Here is a 15276-nt window from a genome sequence, read left to right as displayed (position 1 = left end):
GTAACCACAAATTTGATGACTTTTTCTTTTCCTTTTTTTTGGCCAATCTGTGAGGCATGTGGGATCTTAGTTCCGTAACCAGGGATTGAACTCATGTCCCCTGCATTGGGAGCATGGAGTCTTAACCACTGGACCATCAGGGAAGTCCCTTTAAGTTTCTTTTTACAAGTTTGTTTTTGAAATATAGTTGACCTATAACACTATACTAATTCTTGTATACAACATAGTGATTCGATATTTCTTTCAAATATATATATACCTTTCAAATATATGATATACCTTTCAAAGTGATCAACAAGAAACTCATTTTTAACCAAAATGTTCCTGTCACCTTCTAGATCCTGTCTTTGGTAGGCTGTCTGATGACTAACTCACAGGAGAATCCCAGAAGCTATCACTTCCTACTCCTCACATCTAATCAGCCACTAATCCTTCCTTGATGATTCTATGAATATCCTTAGAATTCAGCTCTGACATTGTTTTAGTTCAAGCCTTTATCTATTCTCTTATCTTCTATTCAGTTCCTGCAGGTCACATTGTCTCAACTTCCAATCCAACCTCCATGCTGCATTCACTGATCTTTCTGAAACATGAATGGTCCCACCTCTGTTCTCTTTAAAACTTTTTAATTAACACCCAGTGCCTATTGCAAGGATAGGATTCTTAATCTGAGAAGCATGAAGTGAAGTCCAAATGAATGGGCATCAGAGGAACTGTGGATTATATACATATTTTAGGTGTGCATTTTCCCAATGAGATGGCCCATTTTAATCAGAACTTCAGGGGAATATATTTCCATAGAAAAGCTAAGACCTACAGTTTGAGCTTAAGTTGTTTAGCTGAGATGAAAAAAGTTTTTTCATGACCTGGCCAGTCTTACCATCTGTATCTCCCTCCTGCCATCTCTCCCCAGTTCTACTCCAACCATATAGAACTGCTATGATTCCTAAAACGTGCTATATGACTTTATGCCTCCATGTGCTTTTGAGCAAAGGTCTGTCTAGTCAAGGCTATGGTTTTTCCAATAGTCATGTATGGATGTGAGACTTGGACTGTGAAGAAAGCTGAGAGCCGAAGAATTGATGCTTTTGAACTGTGGTGTTGGAAAAGACTTTTGAGAGTCCCTTGGACTGCAAGGAGATCCAACCAGTCCATCCAAAAGGACATCAGTCCTGAGTGTTCATTGGAATGACTGATGTTGAAGCTGAAACTCCAATACTTTGGCCACCTGATGCAAAGAGCTGACTTATTTGAAAAGACTCTGATGCTGGGAAAGATTGAAGGTGGGAGGAGAAGAGGATAACAGAGGATGAGATGGTTGGATGGCAATACTGACTCAATGGACATGAGTTTGGGTAGACTCTGGGAGTTGGTGATGGACAGGGAGGCCTGGTGTGCTGCAGTCCATGGGGTCACCAAGAGTCAGACACGACTGAGTGACTGAACTGAACTGAACTGTGCTTTTGAGCATGTTGATCTCTTTGCAATGTCTTTCCTATTTCCTTTATCAACTTTTGTCTGCTTGTAAAATTTATCTTTCAAATCCAGCTCTGGCAACATTTCCAGACAGCCTTCCCTGGTTCTCTCCTACAAAGAGTTAACCAATCCCAGTTATGAGCCACCTTTCTTTGATATACAGGCATCCAGTTTTGCCTGTATTTTTGATCATAAAAAATGGAAATATTTTAAGGAGACATTTTTTATGCTATATAACATACCTGCAGAAGTGATCAAACCATAAACATGTAGCAGCTCAATAATTTTTACAAAGTGAATTTTACCTGTATAACTACACCTATGATCAAGAAATAGAACATTTCCAGGACCCCCAAAGCCCCTCTTTTGCTTCATCCTAGTCATTGCTGCTGCTGCTGCTAAGTTGCTTCAGTCGTGTCCAACTCTGTGCGACCCCATAGACGGCAGCCCACCAGGCTTCCCCGTCCCTGGGATTCTCCAGGCAAGAACATTGGAGTGGGGTGCCATTTCCTTTTCCAATGCATGAAAGTGAAAAGTGAAAGTGAAGTTGCTCATTTGTGTCCGACTCTTTACAACCCCATGGAGTGCAGCCTATCAGGCTCCTCCATCCATAGGATTCTCCAGGCAAGAGTACTGGAGTGGGGTGCCACTGCCTTCTCCGATCTTAATCATTACCTAACCCCAAATATAACCACTGTTCTGATTTCTTATTATCACAAATTAGCGTGCCCATTTAAAAAAGTCTCATACTCTTGTATCTAGTTTCCTTGATTCAACATTCTGGATATTAGACTGGTCCATGTTGTTTCTAATGGAGGTGGCTTGTTGATTTTCAGGGCTGTATAGCACTTCTTTGTATGAATATACCACTTATATAGCCTTTTGCATTATTGATGGACATTTGAATTGTTTCCATTTTTAGTTAGAAAGACCAATGTTGCTCTGAACATTCTTGATCATGTCTTTCAGTTACCATATATATGCATTTCTATTAGGTGTACGTCAAAAAGTGAATTTTCTCCATTAAAGGGTATGTGAATATGCAGCATTAGGAGACACTGCCAAATACTGTTCTAAAATGGTGAGGTCAATGTATATTCCTGTTAATATTGTATAAGTATTCCAGTTTCTCTACATTCTCATCATTATTCATCCATTTCAGTTTCCAAATTTTAGCCACTTTAGTGAAAGTATAGTAGTACCATGAGATATATTACACTTTTATTTCTTTATATGTCTGTCTACCCATCCCCCCTTTTTTTGTCTATCCTTTTCAATCCTACTTTCCTTGAGGTCATGAGACTATGTCTCATTCAGCATTGTGTGTTAACATGGACGGTTTCTGGCACACACAAAGTACTAAGGAAGTGACTTCCTGAGTGACTACACTGTTTTCTGAGAAGTAATAAGGATCTGAGAAGACTTTCAAATGCCAAAATCAAGTTTTTAGGTAACCATCCATCTACCCTGCCTAAGTTTAAGTCGAGTGCTAATCATCATACATGTTTGAGTGTCCGTCCACTGCCAGGACTATTCTTCTGGTACTTTCTCAAGGATTCCCTAGCTAGGTACTTTATAGCATTGGCCAGGAATGTAAATACCAGAACTGTGACAGTTCTAAACACAGAGTTAAAAGAGAGCTTGAAATACAATTGTATTTTCCCTGCTTTCTGGCAAAATCTGAGCCAACCAAAGCAGGGAAGAAGCTCTTCTTGTTTAAGATACCCAATGGAGCAAATCAAACCCACAATGAGATACCACTTCTCACTGAGACACATTCACTAGGATGACTATAATAAAAAAGATGGATGATAGCAAATATTGGCAAGGATTGGAGAAATTGGAAATTTCATACCAGACAGGTAAGAGTGTAAAATAGTGTGGCTGCTTTGGAAATCAGTTTGGTAATTGCTCAGAAAGTTAAAGGTAGAGTTACCAGAAGACCCAGAAATTGTACTCTACGTATATACCTAGAGAACTGAAAGTATGTTCACATAAAAACTTGTATGTGAATGCTCACAGCAGCATTATTCATAATAACCAAAGAGTGGAAATAAGCCAAATGTGCATCAGCTAATGAGTGATTAAACAAATTGTTATATGTACATACAATGGAAAATCATTCAGCCATTAAAATGAAATGCATGCTACAACATGAATCTTGAAAATATTGTGCTAAGTGAAATAAATGAGACACAAGGCTGCATATTGTATGTGTGCTAAGTCACTTTAGTCATGTCGGATTCCTTGCGACCCCATGGACTGTAGCCTACCAGACTTCTCTGTCCATGGGGTTTTCCAGGCAAGAATACTGGAGTGGGTTGCCATTTCCTCCTCCAGGGGATCTTCCCAACCCAGGGATCAAACCAGCGTCTCTTAGTTCTCCTATATTGGCAGGCAGGTTCTTTACTACTAGCACCACCTGGGAAAGTGAAAGTCACTCAGTCATGTCTTACTCTGTGACCCCCGTGGGCTGTACAGTCCATGGCATTCTCAAAGCCACAATACTGGAGTGGGTAGCCTTTCCCTTCTCCAGGGGATCTTCCCAACTCCGGGATCGAACCCAGGTCTCCTGCATTATAGGCAGATTCTTTACCAGCTGAGCCACCAGGGAAGCCCAGCACCACCCACGAAGTCCCACCTATATTGTATGGTTCCATCTATATAGAATATCCCCAAAAGGCAAATCCATACAAACAGAAATTAGTAGTAGCCAGGGGCTGGAGGAAGGGAAAATGGGGAATGATCACTTATAAGTACATGCTACCTTTAGAGTGATACAAATGTTAAAATTGGATAATGATGATGATTGCATTACTCTGTGAATACACAAAAAACTACTGAACTGTACACTTGAACAGGGTGAATTATATGGTGTTTTAATTACACCTCAATATAGCTATTATACAACACATTAAATTTTTTTGCATATTTTACTTATTTGAATCATTTGTATAAACTTCTGTAATTTAAAAACAAGTTTAAAAATATATTTATGATTTGTATTTTTCCTCTTGTGAAGATGTTGCACAAACATATTGTCACATTAATACCTTTCCTTTTCCTCTCATCAACCCAGCCTAGAATCCTAAAGTACTGGTGCCTTTCTTTTGTTGGTGGTTATGTTTATAATTAACTAATTTTTGGTTGTGCTGGGTCTTTGTTGCAGTACTTGGGCTTCTCATTGCGGTGGCTACTCCCTGTTGCCGAGCACAGGCTCCATGGGCTTTAGCAGTTGTGGCTCATGGGCCCTACAATGTACAGACTCCATTAGTTGAGGTGCTGGGCTTCATTTGCTTTGAGGCATGTGGAATCTTCCCAGAACAGGGATCGAACCCATGTCCCCTGCATCAGCAGGTCGATTCTTATTCACCATACCACCAGGAAAGTCCTGGTGTCTTTTTTCTTTAGGTGGATGTTAATACTGCATTCATGAAGTGTCATCAGCTCTATCCCAGATGAATGCCAAGGGATGTGATCTTGCAGTAGGACAGTGTAGTGAGCAGCATTTGGTTTATACAAGAGCAGCCTAGGCAAAGGAGGGGCTGGTTCCTTCCCTCAGTGTCCTTTGGAACAGTGGCTTAATGGAGTTTGACTAACCTGTCCAATATCCCCATCTATTTAAAAAATTTTAAAACATTATTTAAAAAAGATTTTATTGGAGTATAGTTGATTTATAATGCTGTTAGTTTCAGGTATACAGCAAATCGAATTAGTTATACACATAACCATTCTTTTTTAGATTCTTTTCCTGCAACATCTATTTTCTTCTCTTCTGGCCTGTTAAAGAGGAAAATACAAAACAAACAGCAGCAGAAACTGTGATATTCTGATATATTAGAATATATTACTGTCATCATTGATGACTTTTAAGAATTTCTTCTCCCCTAGTTTTTCTTTGCTCCAATCTTTAAAGAAAAAATTCCTCTAATCCTGTGCTTCTCAAAATGTGGTTTCTAGACCCACAGCAGCAGCACTAGAGGGCTTGTTAGAAATGAAAATCATGGGCCTGTCCCACATCTGCACCAGGCTTCTGACACCGTGGGGGTGGGGCCCCATGAGCCCAGTGTTGAGAAGTCCTCCCAGTGATTCTGAAGCATAGCCCATGCTGTAGTATCACTAAATCGTGCCCCCCTTTTTTTAGCCAGCAGCTTTTCAGTATAATATACAGTAGTAGGCAGTATAGATTTGCTGAGTCACCTCCCTTTCCCTTAACCCTGAGCAGTCCATTCACCACTCTGGATTCTCTCCAGCGAATGTTTCCTCAACATTTTCTCTCCAATCTTGGAATCCGATTGCTCCTTTCTGAATAGAATTTGTGGTGCCTTTCATTGTTTCTGGGGATTGCCAACAATGCCCTACTTAAGAGATCCTCATAGCACTTCCTGGCAAGAAAGATAAGAGGATGTCATGAAAAGAGGTATTTTTGTTTGAATCTTTATGAAACGTTATGAAACATTTTTTTGTGAAAATAAGTGCTCCAATTCACAAACTTGAATGTGCAAAGGGGAATTTGATTTTTAAAATACATATCCCTAAGTCTCAGATTCTGGGATGTAGATGTACTATCTGGGGTGGAGTCCAGTTGTCTTCATGCTCACAAGTGACCCTGGTGATTCTGAAGGTGGTGGGCCTTGCTGCCTTTGAGAAACACCACACAAAGCAGGAGATTTAGGGTGGGGGTGGGGCTTCCAGAACTCTCCCCTTTGCAAAATTGACACTCTCTGGAAAATTCTACAGTTAAAAAAAAGTAACACAGGACCTACACCTTTGCAGGACCTTTTTCATTTCTTTAATTTAGTGATTTGTTTAGGAAATCTTTTAGTCAAGTTCTTTGACTCTCAAGATTAAAAAAAAAAAAAATTAACACCTGAAAGGTAAACCATTAATGTAGCAGCTGTTTTTTTGATGTGAAAGTTATTCTTGAATAATACATATCCTGACCAGTTGTAGAAACTATCCTGAATAAAGTACCTTCATTCTATACTTATATTCTCTTAATAACTTTGAGACATGGAAAGTTATATTCCTTCTAAAGTTTGTGTGGCAGTTGTCACTGTGAAGGAAATTCTTTTTCTTAGATTATTGTTCAAAGTGGATCGTATATATCAATATTAGTGGGTGAAATGAATACAGCCTGAAAGAGACCATGATTATGCCTCAGTTGCTAGGATTCAAGGTGATTATCTGTTCCCAGTTTAGTGTTACATCCTTTCACACTTTCTAAGGATTTTTTTCTGCCAATGTCATTTCAATATTTTTACTTGTAAAGCACTGGAAAAACGACTGCATTTTAAGTCTCATAAAATAGAATGGAGTTGCCAACCTCCCCATTATTGGCATTTGGACTTTGATAATACTGCAGGATATTTAGAAGCATCCGTGGGCTCCACCCACTAGATGTCATAGCACCTCCCCCTCAAGCTGGGACAACTTATACTCCAGACATTGCCAAATATCTTTAGGGGGGTAATATTACAAGTTGAGAACCACTGAAATAGAAACATCAAGTTAAAAGAATGTACAATTCACTTAAGTAGCCATACAGAACATTTTAATGCCTGTGGTCAAAGTATTTTTGCTTTTATGTTGAAAACAGTGTGTCACTTCTAGGAGTGTTCAATAAGAAACAACACTATTTTGTGAAATCTGAAAAAACTATTCTGGACACATTGTACCTCTGTTAAATAAGAAGCGGATTTTGAAACATAACATTACAATTAAGAAAAAGCAGACATCAGAAAATGTAAGTGGAAAAGAAGATTATCACAATAGAACAGGGAAAAGAGCAGTATGGACCAGTGATAGCAATGTTGCAGTGATACAATGACATACTAGTAGGCAATACTTATTGACAAAATATTTGTGCCAGGCATGTTATTGCTTCTGCAGATACAGAGATGAAAATGTTTTCTTCCATTGAAAAGTTCAGGGACACAGACAAATTATATTATCATAAAAAAAGAATGTACTGCAAAAATTATGATAGAAATGTCTACTTCTGACTTGTAATAAAATGATTGAAAAATAAGAATCCTAGCTTGTGTGAGCAGGGTGGTTCACACTTGGCCAGGTTTCTGTCAACTTGACACAGAAAATCAGTTAAAATAATTCAGACAAAAGTTCTCTTCTGCAACAAAGAAGCTTGAAACATTAGCTTACTGGGTGATGTGAGTTGAAGCAGCTGAACTATTTTGCCAAAATGATCAGGGTAAGTGGTTCAATTATTCACTTCTCTAGACTGTGGAGATGTCAGAGTGCTATTGTCTGATGAATTAAACAAATGAACTTCAACTTGGGAGATTTGTGTTTTTAAAACATATTAATATTGGGTATAACTTTAATACCAGGGTTTTTGGAGAAAGTATTTTCCATTTATAGACATATTCTGCTCTCCCACTGGCTTACTGGGAAAACCCTTTAATTTTCCTATTTCTTCAGTGATACTGTAACTCCAAGTACCAGGTGGCTCTTCAGCAGAAGAAAAGGCAAAAAGACAAAGTATTAAAAATTCACATAAATGTAGCTTCAGTTGCCTTTTTGGCAGGTGGGATATAGGCAAATTTGGTTTGCTGGGATGGTGGCCTTGGTCTGAGTGAGGTTAAAGATACTGCTTTGTCTTTCTGGACCTGCTGACCTGAATAAATAACTACAAGAATGTCAGAAAACCAAGGACATGGGACTGGGATAACACTGTTGGAAGTGAGACCACAACAGCTATTAAGTCTACCAAGTATTTCTGGTTCACCTGGCTTCCTTTTGGGCATCTGATAGGATAGCATCTCTTGGTTGGATGGGGTCATGTGATTCTTTTTAGCGAATGAGGTGTGAGCACACAAGACCCAGGTCTACTCTCTGGAGTATCCAACTGCTTGAGAAACCCTCAAGCTCTTACTCCTCGTGGCATGCTGCTGCTGCTGCTGCTAAGTCGCTTCAGTCGTGTCCGACTCTGTGCAACCCCATAGATGGCAGCCCACCAGGCTCCCCTGTCCCTGGGATTCTCCAGGCAAGAACACTGGAGTGGGTTGCCATTTCCTTCTCCTCATGGCTTAATTAGCAATAGTTGAGACATGGTTTCTCTATCAGCTTGAATCTGAGTGCTGTGAGCAGAGCCCTCTGCTGAACCATGATGGGTATGGGTCATTTATTTTAAGCCAGAGTTTGGCAAAGTTCTTGTGTAAAGGATGAGACAGTATTTTAGGTTTTGCACGTCATAATGTCTCTATCACTATTCCTCTACTCTGCGGTTCTGTGGCATGAGAGGCCGTAAAAAAATATGTACGAGAATGGATGTGGCTGTGTCCCCTACCTCCCCAAACTATTTACAAAAGCAGACAGAGGGCCACTTGGTTCAGGGACTATAGTTTGCAGATCCCTATTTTAAGTCACAGTTTTCAGGACTATTCAGTCAGTTCAGTTGCTTAGTTGTGTCCAACTCTTTGCGACCCCATGAATTGCAGCACGCCAGGCCTCCCTGTCCATCACCAACTCCCGGAGTTCACTCAAACTCACGTCCATTGAGTCGGTGATGCCATCCAGCCATCTCTTCCTCTGTCGTCCCCTTCTCCTCCTGCCCCCAATCCCGCCCAGCATCAGAGTCTTTTCCAATGAGTCAACTCTTCGCATGAGGTGGCCAAAGTATTGGTGTTTCAGCTTTAGAATCATTCCTTCCAAAGAACACCCAGGACTGATCTCCTTTAGAATGGACTGGTTGGATCTCCTTGCAGTCCAAGGGACTCTCAAGAGTCTTCTCCAACACCACAGTTCAAAAGCATCAATTCTTCGGCGCTCAGCTTTCTTCACAGTCCAACTCTCACATCCGTACATGACTACTGGAAAAACCATAGCCTCGACTAGACGGACCTTTGTTGGCAAAGCAATGTCTCTGCTTTTTCATATGCTATTTAGGTTGGTCATAACTTTCCTTCCAAGGAGAAGCGTCTTCAGGACTGTTACTGCAGCATAATAACCTAGCCTACCATGATATCCTGTGGGCTGAGATGAATCCCCAAATGACAGTCTTTATCATGTGTTGTCATCTATCCTCTTTCAACAATCCACTTTCTCTTTTCTTGAAGCCTAATTTAACTGACCAGTCTCTTCATGTTCTTGTAACTGCTATTTCATAATGTGCCAAAGTAAAGCAGAAAAGGCGTTTCCTTCTTAACACCTAATCACAAGACCTTTTCAGCTCAAACCTGAATCACCAAATGTCTCCAAGTCACTGGTTCTCATATTTTAGCAGGTATCAGAATCACCCAGAGGGCACAGATTGCTGGGTTTTACCTTAAGTTTTTGATTTTATAGGTTTGGGAAGAATTTGTCTAGTAGCTCATGTCTGATCTTAAAGGCAACAATCAAGTTCTAATAAAGCAGTAAAAAACTTTTAGATTTCACTGGGCATACAAATTGGCTGAGAAGCTTGTTAAAATGCAGATTACCTCTGCAGATTTGGGGTGGGGACTGAGATTTTGATAGTGATAGTCAGGCTGAGGACACTAATTGCTGCAAGAAGCTAAAAGATTCTACTCTTCCTTTATAGCACTTAGCATAGTGTTTATATTAGAGCCAAGCACAGTTCTGTGCTTAAGTCTTGAATAACCTCAGGTCAACTTTGACTTCACTCACACCTAATGCGTTAGCAAATCCTTTTGGTTCTGCTATTACAATGTATTTATAAAGCATCCAACCACTTGTCACCACCTTTACCGTAACACCCTGACCTTGGCCACCACCATCTCTGGGCTGGATTATTTCAACAGCCTCTTAATTGGGCTCCCAGCCTCCGTTCTTGCTCCACCCTCCCTCTCACTTCTCACATTTACTGTAAATTCTTTATATAGCAGCAAGAGGGTTTCTTTAAAACCCAGGTTGATTAGGTTACTCCCTTGTTTAAGACTATGCACACAGTGACTCCCCATTTCATTCAGCAAAAGCCAAAGTGCTCAGTGGTCTATCAGACTTTACCTGCTGGCTCTCTTTTATATCTTAGACTTCATCTCCTACTCTGCTCTTGCCACTCTGGCCTCCTTGCTGTTCTTTGAACCCACCAAACACACTCCCATCTCAGATCCTGGCACATGGCTTTCCCTCTACCTGGAAAATTCTTCCTCCAAGATAAGTGAGTGACCTTTTTCCTTCAGTCTTGGCTCAAATGTCACTAACGCTTTTCCTGACCAGCTTTTTTCCCACCTCTTCACTCTGATATCTCCCGACTTAGAATGAAGCTCCATGCACACAGAAATTGTTTACAATCCCTAGCGTTAAAGAGTTCCTAAGGCATAGTAAGGTGCCCTATAAATATTTGAATGAATAGACAACAGACTGCAACTAACTGGAATATCTTGAGGATGTAGGCTGCTGCTTCTCCAGGCTCCCTCAGGATACACGTTGCCAACCAGTATTACTCATTTTATTCTCCAGTAAACAGTGGGTTTGGTAGCATCCTTTCCTAAATCCTTTTCTTGGAATTTAAATAATAAACTGGGTCATTTACTGTTGTCATACATTGTGTTGCTGAATTTTCCATTGCTTAAATTCCTTTTAATACATTTTCCTAAAGCATTTGGCCTTTCTTTTGTTCACCGTCCACAACCTTATTCCAAGGCTGGAATATTTCCCTTGGAGGAAAAAAAAAATCTCATGTTCATTTAACATTCGCTTAAAGTTTTAGGTAAATCTAAAACAAAACGAAAAAAGTCTGATCCATAATACTCAGGCCTATTGGGTACATGTTATCTTAAGATAGCTGAAGATTATTTGTAACATGAGTCCAGAGTTTTATAACTTAAAACCATCCATCTTGCTCATTTCCAGTGCGTTCTACAGAGAACTTCTAGGCTACCAGGTGATTGTGTTGTAGGGGAAGCGGCAACTTCTCTTTAGACCTTTTGAGGTGTGGGTTTGCTCGCTCTGCATATAAAGGAATTCTAGAAGCTGGGATTGCACCACCCACCCCACGCACCCCTTACTTGCAGAAACCTTTTTCTCCCCCCCAAAGCCCCCCCGCGAAAGGGCTCTCCGTGGGGCAGTTGCCAGCTCCAGATACAGCTGCTTGACACCTATTGTCCCAGTTTGGACGTCCAGCGATTTCGCCTGAAGGACCCTAGCTTCGATTTCGCCCCAAACTCAAGCTACCGCTCCGGCAGCCTCCCCGGGGCCCTGCCGACCTGTACCGGGCGGCCGCCCCCTCAGACCAGCGCCTCGGGCAGGGCGGGCGGGCTGCCAGGTGGGCCCTTCCTCGCAGGCGTTCACACCGGGCAGCCCGAGCGGCCACGAAGGCCCCCGCCCGCCGCTTCTCCTGCCCCCTCCGCCCCAGAGGGCTGGCTGCCTAAGTCCCTCCCGCTCCCGGCTCTCCGCCTCACTAGCAGCGGCTCTCGGTGCAGCGGGGACAGGGTGCAGCAGCCTGTGCCCACGGAGCGCACGACACTGCTCGGAACGCACCACCACCCTTGTCCCCTCAGCCGCCCACTCGGGATCTCCAGCAGCCTCCGCGCGTGCACGGTGAGCGCCACCCCGGGCGCTGAAGGGGAAGCGGGTCGCTGCCCCGAGTGTCCTTTACCTCCGGATCGTCTGGACCTGCGCGAGTGGCTTGCTCCTCAAGTCTCCTTTTCCCCACCCCCACCCCCGGTCATTTCCAGTGTCCTTCACCCTACTCCGCCTCTCAGCCCCGACCTCTCTCTTCCCTCCCTTCCTCGCAGGGAGGCGAGGCCCGGCCCTTCCCAGTGGGGACCGTTGCTCTGGCCGTTGGCGGCCGGCGCTGCGAGGCCCCGCCCCCGGCGCGAGTCTTGGTGCCCCGGGGCCGGTAGGCCGAGCCGGAGGCTCGCGCGGGGGAGGGGCGGGGCGGGGGGCGGTGCGAGGCCCGTCCGGGCGCCCCGCTGGCGGGTCGCGCGCGCGCCCGCGGCCCCTTCCTGCCCTGGCGGCGCGCGCCGGCCCCGTCCCCACCCCCACCCGCTCGCGCAGGCTCCCGCCCGCTGCGCGTTTTGTCCCGCGTCTCGCCCCGTCCGCCGACTGACTCGCCGCTCTTGTCCTTCCTCCCGCTTTTTCTTCTCTCCCCTTACGGTCTCAAGATGCCTTCGGCCACCAGCCACAGCGGAAGCGGCAGCAAGTCGTCCGGGCCGCCACCGCCGTCGGGTTCCTCCGGGAATGAGGCGGGGGCCGGGGCCGCCGCGCCGGCTTCCCAACACCCCATGACCGGCACCGGGGCTGTCCAGACCGAGGCCATGAAGCAGATTCTCGGGGTGATCGACAAGAAACTTCGGAACCTGGAGAAGAAAAAGGTGCCAGGAGCTGGCGGGGAAGGGAGGGTTTGGTGCTCGGACCCTGACTTGCTGCAGGCTTTTACCCTCCCAGCCTCGGACGCTTCCCCTTCGCCCAGGCCCGGCCTCCGCAGTTAAGCGGAGCTTCGAGCCCAGAAAACGGGCTCCGCGGGGAGGTGCTTGTCACCTGACGCGGACGCGGCGCTGGCCCCCAGGCCTCTTTATTACCGTCCTCCCGCGGGGGCCAGGCCTCCGGCCTCGGCGACTGGGTTGTGTGAGGGTGGGGGCCTGTCCCGTCGCCAGGCATTTAACTGTGATGCCCTGCTCTCGCTGGCGGAAGCCCTTTTTCTGTGACGGGTGTCAGCGGGGGGAAAGGAAGAGGTCCCGGGGCGGGGGCGTTCAGGGTCCAACCGACTGCCTCGTGGAGTCGGGGCGGCCTGCGTCCTGGAGCCTTGGGGCTGGTCGGCTCCGTTGCCGTGTACTTGAGGCCTGCGCAGCGGCCCCTCTGCTCCCTCGGGAGGGAAGTGCTTGGGGTTCTTAAACGAGAGTCGCTTCTCCCTCTCAGGTCCCTCTCAGGCAGGCCTTGGATTTGCTACCCCCGCCCCCCTCTGACGGGCGCCCCTTCCTCCTTTGTTTCAATTGTCCGGGTGTCCCCCCGAGCCTCACGCTTCACCCGACCCCTAGAAGATTTTCTGCAGCCGCTCTTTGCCCCTTGGGGACGCACTCAAGAGGGCTGGGAGGGAGACTGCACGGGTTGAGACTCGCGGGGGGTGGGGGAGGGTGGGTCCGGGTTGGACGGAGGGGCTCGCTAGGTCTCTGGGCACATGGAGAGCGCGTCTAACATGGCGGCGGCTGCGGGGAGAGGGAAGCGCTGTACGGGAGCTGCATTGTGAGCACAAAGCGAAAGAGGGGGAGGGCAGAGACCAGGCAGTCGCCCGGCTGGCCTCCCTCGGTCCCCCCTCCAAAAGAAAAATCGAGCCACACCCACAAATTTTGGATTGAATATTTAACCATTCCTAGGTCACACTGTGAGGTTTATCTTCAAGTTAGCCTTTTGTTTTATGCTTTCAGCGCAGGACTGTGCCAGCTCTGTTTAGAGGGACACGTGTGTGTGTGTGTGTGTGTGTGTGTGTGTGTGCGTGCGCGCGCGCCTGTGTGTGTACGTGTAGAGAAAGGGTCTTAGCAGAATGAATAATTCAGCCTTCAGTAAGATTGGAGGTGGAAAGGGAAAACAAATCAGTAGTACAAAAAAAAAATGGAGTAGTTACATCTGTAACTATTATGCAAACTTTTGCCTTTTACCTTAAAAAGGAAATAACTTGGTTTCAAACAGAATAAATCGTTTAGTAGTTTTTGTTTATCTGCTTTTAGTAAAACATTTATTGTAACATCTTGAATTTTGAAGAAGTTACTTTAAAATGTTTATTTTGCCAGCCACCAAATAGTGTTAAGATGTAATGGTAAGTACTTGGCTAAAATTTGGGCTGTGGGAAATAACTTGAAAACTGGTTATATTTAGGCCTTCATTATTTTGATCGCTTGTTTAATGATTCATTTTACATTTTTCGGGGGAGTTTTAAAGCATTTTTAGAGTTTTAAAGACTGTCTTCTATGTTTGGAAATTTACTTGAACTTTATTTGAAATTGAGAGATGTGCTAGTTGTGGATTTCTACCTTTTGCTGATCCTTTATTTTGATTAAATAAGTGTGATTTATTAAATAAGTGTGAAATAATAGTTTTATCAATGCTACCAAAGCAACAAAAGCATTTTTATTGTTAAGGAGCTACATTCAAGTATGTAATAAGATAAGCGTGCTCAAGACCAGTGTCGTTTGAGTCTGCCATCTTTGTAAACTGTATTTGAAATTGAGACTTAGCTACATTATAAAAACCTCTTAATTCAGTAAATAACCCTGTCAATCTGGTATTTAATACCCAAATGAAGAACAGTATTAATGATGTAATATTTTAAGATATCTTAATATAGATATTTATGTTTTAATGACTGAAAAATGATTCTTGAAAGACATTTATAATATAAAGTCATGCACTGATTACCACGTAACTTGGTTGTGAGGTAGGTTGGATTCTAGTGTTCAAGTGTATCTGAAAAAATTAGTAAGCTAGTTTTATGAATCCTATGAGGGCCTGAGCTGTGACAGGTCTTTCCTGTGTATAGGTTTGTAGTACTAGACATTGCCTACCCCCTTTCCCCCAATTATAAAGGAGAAAATAATGTAGTTATTATTACAGAGATTATAGACAAGGCTAGCAAGTAGTGAAAAATTCCCTTGTAATGATGGAGATTTAGTACACTACACAAAGCAACAAATGCTTTTTCTTTTTTCCCTGTCTTCCCAGTGTTAGGGTGTTAGGTAGCAGAAAGGTCAAATTTCAGTTACGTGAGGCTTTTTGGTAACTCAGAGACTGAGCTACCTATTTGTTAAATAGTTGAGTTGGTAGTACCAATGTTGTGACTTACTATTAAAACTGTAGGTTTTAATTTTTGAGAAACTCGGGGCATTCGGGTTTTCCTCTATA

General features: G+C 43.8%; 1 protein-coding gene and 1 long non-coding RNA gene across 2 annotated transcripts in view; one reads left to right on the top strand and one right to left on the bottom strand.

Moving 5' to 3' along the window:
• Positions 1–9548: 9548 nt before the first annotated feature.
• LOC123329727 lies at positions 9549–12279 on the bottom strand. The gene is made up of 2 exons (XR_006545267.2): positions 12038–12279; positions 9549–11096 (listed from the first exon to the last, which is right to left on the bottom strand). It is a non-coding gene; the product is annotated as an uncharacterized LOC123329727 (long non-coding RNA).
• Positions 11807–15276, top strand: part of CAPRIN1 (cell cycle associated protein 1) — a 35152-nt gene continuing 31682 nt past the window's right edge. The window contains exons 1-2 of the mRNA XM_006062386.3: positions 11807–11979; positions 12546–12755. Coding sequence (XP_006062448.2) covers positions 12546–12755 — 210 coding nt within the window. The 5' untranslated portion in view covers positions 11807–11979. The remainder of the gene's footprint in view (positions 11980–12545; positions 12756–15276) is intronic.

This window comes from Bubalus bubalis, chromosome 16 (genome assembly GCF_019923935.1).
Source record: "Bubalus bubalis isolate 160015118507 breed Murrah chromosome 16, NDDB_SH_1, whole genome shotgun sequence".
In the NCBI taxonomy this organism is placed as follows: domain Eukaryota; kingdom Metazoa; phylum Chordata; class Mammalia; order Artiodactyla; family Bovidae; genus Bubalus; species Bubalus bubalis.
The sequence above is the reverse complement of the archived record's forward strand: the minus strand, read 5'-3'. Positions and strand labels throughout refer to the sequence as shown.